Source organism: Lipotes vexillifer, unplaced genomic scaffold (genome assembly GCF_000442215.2).
Source record: "Lipotes vexillifer unplaced genomic scaffold, Lipotes_vexillifer_v1.1 scaffold1699, whole genome shotgun sequence".
Classification (NCBI taxonomy): Eukaryota; Metazoa; Chordata; class Mammalia; order Artiodactyla; family Lipotidae; genus Lipotes; species Lipotes vexillifer.
In genome coordinates, this window is record NW_006796961.1 from 228649 (window position 1) to 241871 (window position 13223).

At 45.7% G+C, this 13223-nt stretch overlaps 1 protein-coding gene across 1 annotated transcript; it reads right to left on the minus strand.

Moving 5' to 3' along the window:
- Positions 1-187: 187 nt before the first annotated feature.
- Positions 188-12866, minus strand: CLEC17A (C-type lectin domain containing 17A). The gene is made up of 11 exons (XM_007469114.1): positions 12824-12866; positions 12607-12681; positions 10332-10364; positions 10200-10250; positions 10075-10116; positions 9083-9223; positions 8935-8997; positions 6704-6799; positions 6342-6493; positions 2813-2922; positions 188-320 (listed from the first exon to the last, which is right to left on the minus strand). The coding sequence occupies exons 1-11, from the start codon at positions 12864-12866 to the stop codon at positions 188-190; spliced, it is 939 nt and encodes a 312-aa protein (XP_007469176.1).
- Positions 12867-13223: the final 357 nt, after the last annotated feature.

The following is a 13223-nucleotide window of genomic DNA, read 5'->3' on the forward strand; positions in this document are numbered from 1 at the left end:
AACTGAACAAGCCCCCAAGTCCTCGCCCTAGAAATGATCTGACTTGCACCCCAGGGAACTCGCTACATCCAGGCTGCTGGTTCCATCTTGGGCACGTCCACATCAGTTCTCAGAGGGCAGGAGGTTCTCATGTCCAAAAGCCAAGGGGTACCGGGTACAGACCCCCACCCAACCTCAGCTCTTCGGTTCAACAGGAACATTTCCGCTCACAAATCCAATATGTAGTTTTGTCGCAAGAGAGGTCATTCCAGGTGCCACCTTTGTTCATGCTGGCACAGTCCTCATTATGGAGGTTGTTGGGTTCCTGTGGGTCCCAAAAGCTGGATAAAGGAAAAAGTGCATACAGGGATGGATGAATAGGTGGAGCACAGGGGATTTTTCAGGGCAGTGAAACTATTATTCTATATGATACTGTGATGGTAGATACATGACATCATGCATTGGTCCAAACCCATAGAATGTACAACACAAAGAGCAAACCCTAATGTAAACTATGGACTTTAGTCCATAATAATGTATCTATATTGGTTCATCAATTGTAACAAATGCACCACACTAATGCAAGGTGTTAACAATAGAAAAAAAGTGTGAGGGAGAGAAGGAATATGGGAAATACTCCTCTGTACCTTCTTCTCAATTTTTCTGTATATCTAGAACTGCTCTAAAAAATAAAGTCCTACTCAGACATAAAAAAGAATGAAATTTTGCCATTTGCAACAACATGGATGGACTTGGAGGGTATTGTGCTGAGTGAAGTAAGTCAGACAGGAAAAGACAAATACTATATGATATCACTTATATGTGGAATCTAATAAATACAACTAACTAGTGAATACAACAACAAAGAAACAGACTCACAGATATAGAGAACCAACTAGTGGTTACAAGTGGGGAGAGGAAAGTGGGGAGGGGCAATACAGGGGTAGGAGAGAAAGATGTACAAGTTATTAGGTATAAATAAGCTACAAGGATATATTTTACAACACAGGGAATATAGCCAATATTTTATAATAACTATAAATGGAGTGTAACCTTTAAAAATTGTGAATCACTATATTATACACCTGTGACATATAATACTGTACATCAACTATGCTTCAATTAAAAATAATAATAAAAGAAAACAGAAAAAAGAATAAAGTTTATTAATCAAAAAAAAAAAAGGCTATCGGAAAAAAAAGAAAAAGAAAAGCCTTCGTGGTTCAGGGCTCTTTCTTCCATCCGAATCTTTCCTCAGCCTTTCAGAATTACCTAAAGATGCTGCCTTATCCCCTTCACCCCAGCAGCTTGTCTGTTCTAACTCAACCTCACCTCCTGTTCACCAGAAATTCTCCCAGCTCCTGAATCAGTTTCCTGCATCTGGTCAGTTTCTGCTTCCTCTTCCAAAGAACACTTCTGTTACACCAGTTCCTCCCAACCTTCTAGGTATGTAATGTCTTAGGTCATGTTCCCTTAAAGCAGAGCCAGATTCGGGTGCAGAGGATTTATTAAGAGCTGTTCTCAGGAGATAGGGAGTGAGAGAAATAGGACAGGGCAGCGGATAGAATTGAGCAAGGATGTAGGTTCAGCCTGATCTAGCCTCAGCCTGATCCCACAGGAAACTCTGAAATTTGAATAGCACCACAGAGTTACTCCAACTTGAAACAAGGGGTCCAGGCTTCTCTTAACTGGTCACTGTCTGTGGCATGACCCCAATGGGAGTGGAGTAACCTCCTAGCTGAACAGGCTTCCATTCAGCTGAAGCCAACTCTCTGGAGAAAGCATAACTGTGAACTTTTAGCAGTCACTGCCCCCTGCTGGGGGGAGCCCTCACCAGCCCCATGAAGGGATATGAGCTGAGCACCTGCAGTGCCACACCATGCCATGACATCTCAATTTGCAGAGCTCTTCCTCCTTCCAGGAATCTTTAATAAAAAATAAAATCCCCAGACAAAACACTAATATCTCTAATATAGAAAGAGCTCCTAGAAATCAGTAAGAAAAAGACCAAAACCACAATATAAAAAATACACAAAAGATATGAATAGATAATTCACAGAAAAGTTAATACATATGGCTATTAAACATATGAAAATACACCCAACCTCAGGGATAAGAGAAATGCAAATTAATGCTACACTGGGATTCCATTTTTCACCTACATATAAACCAACAAAATTCCAAAAGTTTGATGAATGTGTGGGCAAAAAAAATATAGTCAAGCTGGTGAGAGAATAAATTGGTATAACCAGTATGGGGGACAATTTATTAATATTTATTTAAAGTACAAATACATACACTCCTTGAGAAAGTAAAGCATAATGGCTAAGAGCATAGAGTTTTAAGCCAGGTTGGGTGGCACTGCCACCTGCTAGCTGTCTGACCTTGGGAAGGTTGCTTAACCTCTCTGTGCCTCATTTTCCATACCTTCAAAATAGAGATAATAATGGTATTCACCTTACAGAATTATTAAGAAGATTAAATAAATGAGCTAATATAAAGAGTGCCCAAAAAATGAGACCCTGTTCATCCTTTTGGCAAATCAAAATCTTCCTCTTCCTCTTGCCCTATAGCCATGCCTCCTTTTCCTTTTTCTCCCCCCAACCATTGGTCTGGGGACTTGATATGTTTGAGCAGTTGTGCTAAAGGTTGAGATGTTTCCATGGAGGAAAAATTAAAGTACAGGCACCAGAAGCCCTATCAGAAAAAAAAAAAAAAAAAAGCACCCTTGTTCCTCCCAGTCCAGCTCAGCCTGGAATTCTAAAGAATCTGCTGGTTTGGACTTCACAAGGACTTACAAGGAAGAGAGATCCCAAGAGCCCTGGATACTTGCCTCAAAGTGATGGGTGACCCATCCAGCCACCTCCAGTCCCCTTCACGGTTTCTGTCGTTCAGCCCCAACCAGTATACCCGAGGAGAGCCATGAGCCTTGGCCACAAAGTTCTGCAAGTACAAACTTCATTCAGCCATCAGTTCGACACACCCTCTGTTCTGTCCCACACACATTTAGGGCTTGTGAGTGCCACCCCAATACCCTTCCCAGTCCCCATGGCATGCAGAACAAGATCAACGCATTCCTCCCTCTTGAGCATGGTAATAGTCATGCCACCTTCTTGCAAAACCTATGAACCACTCTGTGCCTCAGTTTCCACCTCTGTAAAATGGGATAATAGTAGCTACCTCCTCATAGAGTTATTGAGAGGGTTGAATGAATTAGTATGCATAAAGAGCTTGAAACAGTATCTGACATGCAGTAAGTACTATGACATCTTAATATTTAACATTATATAATTTAAGGAACATTTTAATAATAATAAGTGATATCTTGATTTCCCTGGTACTTTCACCCCACCCTGCAGTCCTCCTCATCTGCATCCAGGCAGAAGAACTTGGGTGGTGGGGGAAGGAAAGGAATGGGGATTCCTGGCTTTTATATTTCCAAAGACCAAGCCTTTGGGAAAAAAGAAAGGACTTGGGCAAAAGACAAAAGATTAAAAAGAAAATGAAAATATCATGATTTAAAGCAACTCCTCTCCAGGCAAACTGATCTATGGTAAGGGAAACCAGATAAGTAGTTCCCTAGGGTGGGGGTGGCGTGAATGGAAAAGGGGCATGAAAGAACTCCCTGGGTGGTAGAAACATTGTAAATCTTGACAGTTGACAGTTACACAGGTGTATACATATGCCAAAACTCAGTGAATGTACACTTAAGATCTGTGCATTTTACTGTATGCAAATCACATCTCATTCACTCAACCTTATTCAAGACCAAGATTCCCTAAAAGGTAGAGAGGAAAGATTGCAATGTGAAGGAAATTATGGAGACGTAGACATGGTGGGTGCCAGAAAGAGGACTCTGCATTTCAGTCCCTGGTAGAGTCCGAGGTGATGGCCAAAACCTCAGATCAGTATGAAAACTCTAAAAAGTAGAGTGTACCTCGACCCTGTTGCCTGGGTAAAGCCCCAGAGAAGTATCAGGAAACCAGAAAGAGAAAAGAGCTGCTTGGCCCATCAAATTAGAATAGTGCCTAGCACATAGTAGGTGCTCAAAAAGTGTTCGTTGAATTAATAAGTTAATAAGTGACCTACACACTTTGCACAGATATCTCATTTGATCTTCACTGTGACCTACTGAAGCAAGGATTGTTAATCCCATTCTATAGATGAGAAAATTGAGGCAGAGAGAAGTTAAGTAATTTGTCCAGGATCATTCATCCAGTGGATGTCCCAGTGGATACCAGCTTGGAGTAAAGACCTTGAGGACCAGACATGTACTACCCTCTGCCTTGACCCCATATAAGCTGTTCCTACTCAGAAGAAAGATAGAAGATCTCAACTGAAAGATAAAATTTCCACCCTCCTGGTATAATGGGAGCTCAAAAGAGGCAGGAAATGAGTTATTTAAAGAAAACAAAGTTATATTTCCTATGCACCTGAGTTTAGGGAGTATGACTTATACCTCCCCATCATCTTATTACATCTAATTAAATTACATCATCTAATTTAATCTCAAAAAGAAACCCTCTGTACTACCTACTCATACAAATGATGCTATGAAACAGAAAGATTTTTTAAAAATAGAGGGAAAAAAATAGGATGGTAGGCCTAAATCTAACCAAATCAATAATTACATTAAATGTAAATGGTCTTAAAACACCAATCAAAAGCCAGAGATTGTCAGATTGAATTTAAAATATATATATAAGACCCCACTATATGCTATCTACAAGAAATCTACTTTTTTTTTTTTTTTTTTTTTGCAGTACATGGGCCTCTCACTGCTGTGGCCTCCCCCGTTGTGGAGCACAGGCTCTGGATGCGCAGGCCCAGCAGCCATGGCTCACGGGCCCAGCCGCTCCGCGGCATGTGGGATCCTCCCGGACCGGGGCACAAACCCGTGTCCCCTGCATCGGCAGGCTGACCCCCGACCACTGCACCACCAGCGAAGCCAGAAATCTACTTTTAAAATAATGACATAGACAGGTTAAAAATAAAAGGATGGGGAAAAAAACCATGCAAACACTAATCAAATAGTGCTATGAAGCTTATGGCCTAGAACATGGACTTTGAAACCAGCTTCCTGGGCTCAGGTCCTAGCTCTGATACTTACTAGTTGTAACAAGCAAGTTGCTTAAGTGAAATATGCCTCAGTTTCCTCATCTGTGAAGTACTGATATGTAATGATATGTACTGTGTACAAATGGTCTTACCACCTAGCTTTGGTAGTATTAAGTCATTAAAGTTAGTTACACATATTCCAATTCTCCTTCTACATAAACATAGATGAAACCGTCTTTCCCGGCATCTTAAAACATAGCAGTGCCCATGTGACTTTCTTTGTGAGTGCACATAGGTAGAAGTTTTAAAAGTCAGTGTATGACTTGCCTCATACACTTCCATCATTGAGCTATAGGGACTGTCTGTTACTTCAGCATAACATAACCTCTCCTGACTCACACACTAATTTACAGAGCTGTTGTTAGAATTATGTGAATGCATGTAAGATGTTTAGAATACAGCCTAGAGAATAGAAAGTGCTACCTAAGAGATAGGCCATTATATTATATCTCCCTGTTAGAGGGAAAACTGAGACTCAGAGAGGATAAGTAAACACAATCAGGATTTGAACTCAAGCAAAGCATACCCCCTTAACCTTCATATTAAAAGTTTTAGTGGGGACTTCCATGATGGCGCAGTGGTTAAGAATCCGCCTGCCAATGCAGGGAACATGGGTTAGATCCCTGGTCTGGGAAGATCCCACATGCCATGGAGCAACTAAGCCCATGCACCACAACTACTAAGCCTGCGCTCTAGAACCCATGAGCCACAACTACTGAAGCCCATGTGCCACAGATCCGCCTGCCAATGCAGGGAACATGGGTTAGATCCCTGGTCTGGGAAGATCCCACATGCCATGGAGCAACTAAGCCCATGCACCACAACTACTAAGCCTGCGCTCTAGAACCCATGAGCCACAACTACTGAAGCCCACATGCTCTAGGGTCCACGTGCCGCAACTACTGAGCCTGTGTGCTGCAACTACTGAAGCCCGCATGCCTAGAGCCCATGCTCTACAAGGGAAGCCACTGCAATGAGAAGCCTGCACACCGCAACGAAGAGTAGCCCCTGCTTGCCGCAACTACAGAAACCCCGCGCGCAGCAACGAAGATCCAACATAGCCAAAAATATTTTTTAATTAAAAATAAATTTTAAAATAAAACATATTATTAAAAAAGAAAAAGTTTTAGTGACTCAAAGCAATTCCAATTTCTCTACATCCAGGCCTGGGAAGGATATGTAAATCCTAGAATAGAGGCAGGCTGGCCCTGCTGGTTCTCAAGGGCTTGGTAGGGACAGCTCACCTGCTCAGCAAAGTTACTGATGATGACCAAGTGAGAGTAATTCTCCTGGCAGAACTTCCGGGCTTCATCCCATGACTTGGTGCTTGGAGAGAAGTAGTAACACTTACCCTGAAAAGGGAGCCAGCCCTCAGGGCAGGTGACCCTGGTACAGTCTGGGGACAGGATAGGATTCTGTCAGAGTGGCCCCAGAACCAGAGTAATGTACATGGTATGCCATGTACAGTTGTGCAGGCTATGCACTGCTCCACTCCAGGTGGGCACCACTCACATAGATTACACTGAGAATCACTCCCATGGATTTATGCAGTGTAGCATCTCTGCCATGTCCCCCATCTCAGGGAAGTTCCCCAAGTCCCACTCACCTAATAAGCCCCGAAGTTCCAGCAGGGACTGGTTCGTGTCAGCTCTTACTCGTTCAATGTCCTCCTTCAGGCCGGCTAGCCCCGCCATGCCAGTCACTGTCAGCAAGGATGGGCTGTAGGGTTAGAGACCCAAACCCCCATCTACCCACCTACCCATCACTGACTGCAGACACACCAGAGAGCAGCAAGAGCTGTGTTCCCCCACTGCACCCATGTTCTAGTGGGTGGTGGTAAAACTCAAAAACACATGCTCAGTGCCCAAGAAGAGCCCTAGTGTGGCTCCAAGGAGAGATTAATCCCTGAGGCATGGGGAAGAGTAAAGATGGTGGGCTTCTTGCAGGAGGTAGCTTTTAAAGGAAAATGGTGATTCCGTATCTCTAAGGGGATGGGGAGACTCAGTAGGCAGGAGCCACCTTGGAAGCAAAGGTCCAGAGACAAGCATGTTGGGAAAGACTGGTGCAGTAGAGGTCAAGCGGAACCTCACAGGAGCTTGAGCTCAAAGTGGGAAGAGGTCTGGTGTCTGGGTCCTTCAATGCAAAGCTAAAGGTTTTGTGTTGGACTCTGGGCAGTGAGAAGCCATTGATGGGTTTTGAGTGGAAGAGTGGCTTGGTCTGAAGTGTGGGGTGAAGGATTGTGGAATGGAGCAATTTTCAGACTTCAGGAATCATACTGAAAGCCTCTTCTGCAACTAATGTATGTGTTCCCACTACTTTCACACAAATTTGCCCTCTCCCAATACTCCCCAGGGCCATCACTAGATGGCCCTTCAGTTGGACAAGACAGAAATATTAGATAGATGGATGACAGACAGATAGATAGATAGATGATAGATAGATAGATAGATAGATAGATAGATAACATATATGTTATCCTCGACACTCTTCCCTCTCACTCACCACCATTCCCACTCACTCATCCCCAGTCTGGTCAATTTTACCTCCTAAATCTTTCCACTCCACCTACTACTCTTCATCCCCACAACCACAACCCTCATCCAAGAATCCATCATCTCTCAATTACCCAATCTCACCATTCTCCTCCCTTGTACTTATGTCGCCTCCTACCACAGGGCCTTTGCACATGCCTGAGACCCTGACCTCCTTACCAAGCTAACTCCTTCTCTTCCTTCACACAGCTATAGTACCATTTCCCTAGCAAAACTCTATATGACACTCCCAAAGACAAGGTCAAGACCCCTTGTTAGATTTTTTCATAGAATTGCCTTCCTCTTCCTTTGGACTATTCAAAACTTGGAATTTTACCCTCATTTGGATGATAATTTGGTAAATGGCTGTCTATGCTTGTACTGTCCAACAGAAACAAGATGTGAACCACATAGGTAATTTTAAATTTTCTAGTAGCCACGTGTTTTAAAAGTCAAAAGAAAGTAAAATTAATTTGAATGCCATTTTTGTTTATCTCAATATATCCAAAATATTAGCATTTCAGTGTATAATCAATATTAAAGATTATCATTATTAATATTATTGATATATTTGACATTATTTTTGTAGCAAAGCTTTGAAACATGTATCTTTTGGTTGGGTTTTTTGGTTTGTTTTGTGGTTTTGGTCTTCTGTTTTTTTGTTTTGGCCGTGCCACGTGGCTTGCAGGATCTTAGTTCCCCGAGCAGGATCAAACCTGGGCCCAAGGCAGTGAAAGCGCTGAGTCCTAACCACTGGACCTCCAGGGAATTCCCATGAAATCTGTATGTATTTTTTTTTAAGATTTTTTTCGATGTGGACCATTTTTAAAGTATTGAATTTGTTACAATATTGCTTCTGTTTTACATTTTTGTTTTTTTGGCTGCAAGGCACGTGGAATCTTCGTTCCCCGAACAGGGATGGAACCCACACGCCCTGCACTTGAAGGCAAAGTCTTAACCACTGGACTGCCAGGGAAGTCCCCCGTATGTATTTTAGGCTTACAGTATATCTCAATCCAAAATGACCTCATTTCAAGTGCTCAACAACCACAGTGACTCATGGTTGCCATATTGGACAGTGGAGGTCTAGACACACACACACACACACACACACACACACACACACACACTCCACAGGGACAGGGACTATGTCTGATGTGTTCACCATCCTACCCACCCATCCCCCACCCTGTTACCTAGCACAGTGCCTAGCAAAGATGGCATTGGGGTTCGTCATGAAGCTGGATTTGAGGATCATGTTCGTGCTCAATACGCATGGTTTGAAGGGATGATTGAAAGCACTCACCATTTGCTCGCCATGCCATCTGCTGAAAGGTTAACATCCTCAGCTCTTCCACCACCTCCTGGTCTATGAGAAGGAGTCCAGCTTGAGCCCAAGTCCTCCCATATCCCTTCCCCAATTTCTCTGCATGCCCCATCCTCACCTTACTCACATTTAATCAGGGTAACAGCCAGACCAGTGCAGCCCATGAGCAGTGACACCACCACCAGCAGACACATGTACACCATCAGTCTCTCCTCCTGGTAACACCTAGGACCTCCGGACTTCTGACTGATCCAGGGCACTGGAGTTGCTGGGGGGAAGAGATGGGGACAGAGAGACTGATGCTGGTGTTTCAGATAGTGAGGAAGGGACCCCCGAGCTTTCCTCCAAGAGAAGTGGGGCAAATGACTATGGTCATGACTATATCACCAGGTGGGGTCAGCAAGAGAATATCAGGGAGAGCAAACCCTAAAGAAGCCCAGAGAATTTGTGGAATACATACAATATGCCACACATTCTGTCACACCCTTATTATTTTACTGGCTCCTCACCCTTATGATGTAGATTTAAACAGTATTCCCATTTTGCAAATAAGTGAACTGAGGGCTTGGAGAGGTCATGCATAACTTGGACCCAGCTCTTCTCTTAACATTTAGGATGCATTATATTCTACACTCCAGCAGCCCCTGCCCAAGCTGCTCCCCGGTGGCCCAAGCTGTGGACCCTTGCATCTGGGGCAGAGAGTATTTCCCATAACTTATAGACAAGCAGGAGGTAGGGCTTGAAGAGTACCTGGTAGATATCCTGGGTCCCTGGGGGTCTGGTTTAGACTCAGAAAGGAGGAGCTTCTGAAAGGAAATGTTTCTCTACCAGGGTCTCACTCCAGAGCTCTAGGTCTCAAATACACTGGCCACCATGAGAGGGGAGATAGAGGTAAACCTAAAGGACTTACTGGCTATAGGCAGCTGGGATGGAGGATGTACAAGATCAGTGCCTGGGAGAAAGGCAAGAGAGGTTTATTCAGAAGTCACTGAAAGACTTCGTCTTCCAAGATCAACCGCCTCCCCCCAAGCCCTCTGATTTGGTCAGAATTGGGGGACTGGAGGGAGGACTTCCAAGTGTCCGCTCTCAGGCTTCGTAATGGGTATTCCCACTGCTCACCCAGTTGAGGAGTTGTGCAGGTGACAGGGGTGAGGTTCAGGCCTGGAAGGGGTCAGAAAGACAACAGTCATGTAGAGCAGGGCTTCAGCCAAGTGAACAGGAAGGTCCCAGCCCTAGATGCTCACCTGTGTTCTTCAGGAGCTTGCAGGGAAGTGGGGGGTTCTCTGTTTTCTTTCCTGAGGAGGAAGGATGGTTGCTCAGGCCCAGATCAGGACAAAGCCAGCACTGGGTCTCCTGTAACCCCAGCCCCAGCTCACCTGCCCTTGGAGGTCTTGGTGGAGCCATCCAACCTGGCGAAGAGAAGCTCAGCATTAGAGCTGGTCCAAGGATGGGAATGAGGTGGAAAGGCAGTGATGGAAACAGGATCGACATGTACGCACTGTTATATTTCAAATAGATGACTGGGACTTCCCTGGCGGTGCAGTGGTTAAGAATCCACCTTCCAATGCAGGGGGCGCTGGTTCGATCCTCGGTCTGGGAACTAAGATCCCACATGCCGTGGGGCAACTAAGCCTGTGCACTGCAACTACTGAACCCACACCCTCTGGAGCCCATGCGCCACAAATAGAGAGGCCACGCACTGCAACTACTGAGCCCACGTGCTCTGGAGCATGCATGCCACAACTAGAGAGAAGCCTGTACGCCGCAATGAAGAGCCCGCACACCACAAGGAAGATCCCGCATGCTGCAACTAAGACCCAATGCAGTCAAATAAATAAATAAATATTTTAAATAAATAAATAAAAATAAAATAGATGACTGACAAGGACCTATTGTAAAATTAATTAATTTATTTTTATTTATTTTTTTTTTAAAGAGGGACTTCCCTAGCGGTCCAGTGGTTAGGACTCCGCACTTCCACTACTAGGGGCACAGGTTCAATCCCTGGTCAGGGAGCTAAGATCCCGCATGCCTCATAGTGTGGCCAAAACAAGAAAAAAGAAACAGGATCGAGATTGCCATGGAGGGTTAGGGATGGGGTTGTGCTTGAGAATGGAATTGGGCTTAGGGATAGGGACAGGATTAAGATACAGTGACCAACCACCCTGAATGACCCAGGACTTTCCTAATATTAAAACGGGAGGTCCCACATTCCAAGAAATCTTTCATCTCTGCACAAACTGGGACAGCTGATCCCCCTAAGTTAAAGACACAAGTGAATTTGGGTATAGGAACAGAGTCAAGGCTAAGGTTGGGATGAGGGTTTGGATTGAGATGATGGGGTTGAAGAGGGTCAGGGATAGTGATGGACATGGGTGTAGGTTTGTGATTCAGGGTGTAGTTGGGATGAAGAATGGGTCTGTAGCTGCATTGGGGAATGGGGGAGAAGTTGAGGTTGGGTTGTAGTTGTGTTGGGGCTTGGTGATAGTTTTGATTTGGACATGGAGATGGGTTGGAGATGGGGCTGCATTTGGAGATGGGGATGGGACCTAAATTTGGGGAAGGGGTGGCCTCGAAGACAGCGATGGAGTGGGCCTTCGGGTTGGGCTTGGGGACCACGCTGGGACCAAGTTGGATTTGGAGATGGACAGTCAAAAAGCAGAGCCCAGGGGCTTCCCTGGTGGCGCAGTGGTTGAGAGTCCGCCTGCCGATGCAGGGGACACGGGTTCGAGCCCCGGTCTGGGAAGATCCCACACGTCGCGTAGCGGCGGGGCCCGTGAGCCATGGCCGCTGAGCCTGCTCATCGGAGCCTGTGCTCCACAACGGGAGAGGCCACAAGAGTGAGGGGCCCGCGGACCGCAAAAAAAAAAAAAAAAAAGCAGAGCCCAGTGCACCTCCTTAACTCATACTGAGACCCATGGTGCCCTGGGACCTCCTAGATTGACTCCACTCTGGACTCAGAAGTGGGGGGCGTGGATCCACGTGGAATGGCCCCTGTCCAAGGACATGCAGGGGACCTGGTGGGAGTTTACTCAGGGAAACCTCAAAGCCTCCACTTTTTTTTTTCTTTTGGCCCTGCCACGCAGCTTGCGAGATCTCAGTTCCCCAACCAGGGGTGAAACCCAAGCCATGGCAGTAAATGCACCCAGTCCCAACCACTGGACCCAACGGCTCCACTTTTATATACACTTATTGGACTCTTGTTGAGTCCCTGGCCAGTCCACTCACAGCTTCTGAAATACTGGCTTTCATGTCTCGGGGCCTTTGCATCCACCAGTTCTTTTCTGGGCTTCTCTTCTTAACAAACTCCTGTTCATCCCTCAAGTCTCACTCCGATGTCCCCTCATCTGACCCCGAATCCTCCCACTAGTGCAGGCAGACCCCTCAATTACCCTCAGGATTTCCCCAATTTCATAGTCCCTCCCCTCTTAGACCTGCTCACCCAGGACTATGCCCAAAACTGCCTCCCCCATCAGACTGAGAGACCCTCAGGGTGGACGCATGGATACTCCCACCATCATGGTGCCCAGTACGGGCAGGCTGACCATGTATGTCTGCCGTGCCCAGCTAGTTCCCCCTGGGGAGTCTGTTCCCCAACCTCATCCCTCAAATCACACATCTCTTCACCTGGCCTCTGAGAGGTCCTCTTACCTGGCTTGGGAGGAAGGTCCTTGTATGGTGGTGTCGTGTTCTCATAATCATCATCATCCTCCTCTTCTCTGGGTCCTTCCAGAGGAAAGGCAAGTGAGAGCCCAGCCCATTCCCTCCTCTGTCCCTCACACCCTGGTCTCTGGCCCCAAGGTGGGAATACTGTAACCTGGGTCCTGACCACCCCTGGTCCCCAGCCCATGCCTGGCCAGGGCCATACCTGGCAGGTCCATGCACCCAGAGTTGGTATACAGGGTGCACATGACTGCAGCTAACACAGGAGCCTGAGCAGAAGCAGGCAGAGCTCGACAGCTTCTCCTGTGTCCTCAACTCAAGTGACTAGGGTTTTTCTCAGTTCCTCTTTTCTTTAAAAGTCAAGAACATGCAAATCTATCTTGAGGGGCCACACACACACACACACACACACACACACACACACACACACACACACATTTATTCTTCTTCCCAGTTTGGATTCATGCATAGAAATAACAACGACAACAGCCCCTGCATTTGAGTTCCTACACAGCACCAAGCCCTGGGTGAAAAATAGATAAGTTCCTTCCTTCATGAAACTTCAGTCGAGACAGGAGAGACAATAAACCTATAAAGAAATATAG

Bases quoted from the DNA above. Each gene is read 5' to 3' on its own strand.
- CLEC17A (XM_007469114.1), bottom strand. From the start codon at position 12,866: ATGTGCACCCTGTATACCAACTCTGGGTGCATGGACCTGCCAG. The intron at 12,682-12,823 runs GTATGGCCCTGG...TTCCTCTGGAAG, and splicing joins TGGGTGCATGGACCTGCCAG to GACCCAGAGAAGAGGAGGAT. The intron at 8,998-9,082 runs GTGAGTAAGGTG...TCCTTCTCATAG, and splicing joins GGCTGTTACCCTGATTAAAT to ACCAGGAGGTGGTGGAAGAG.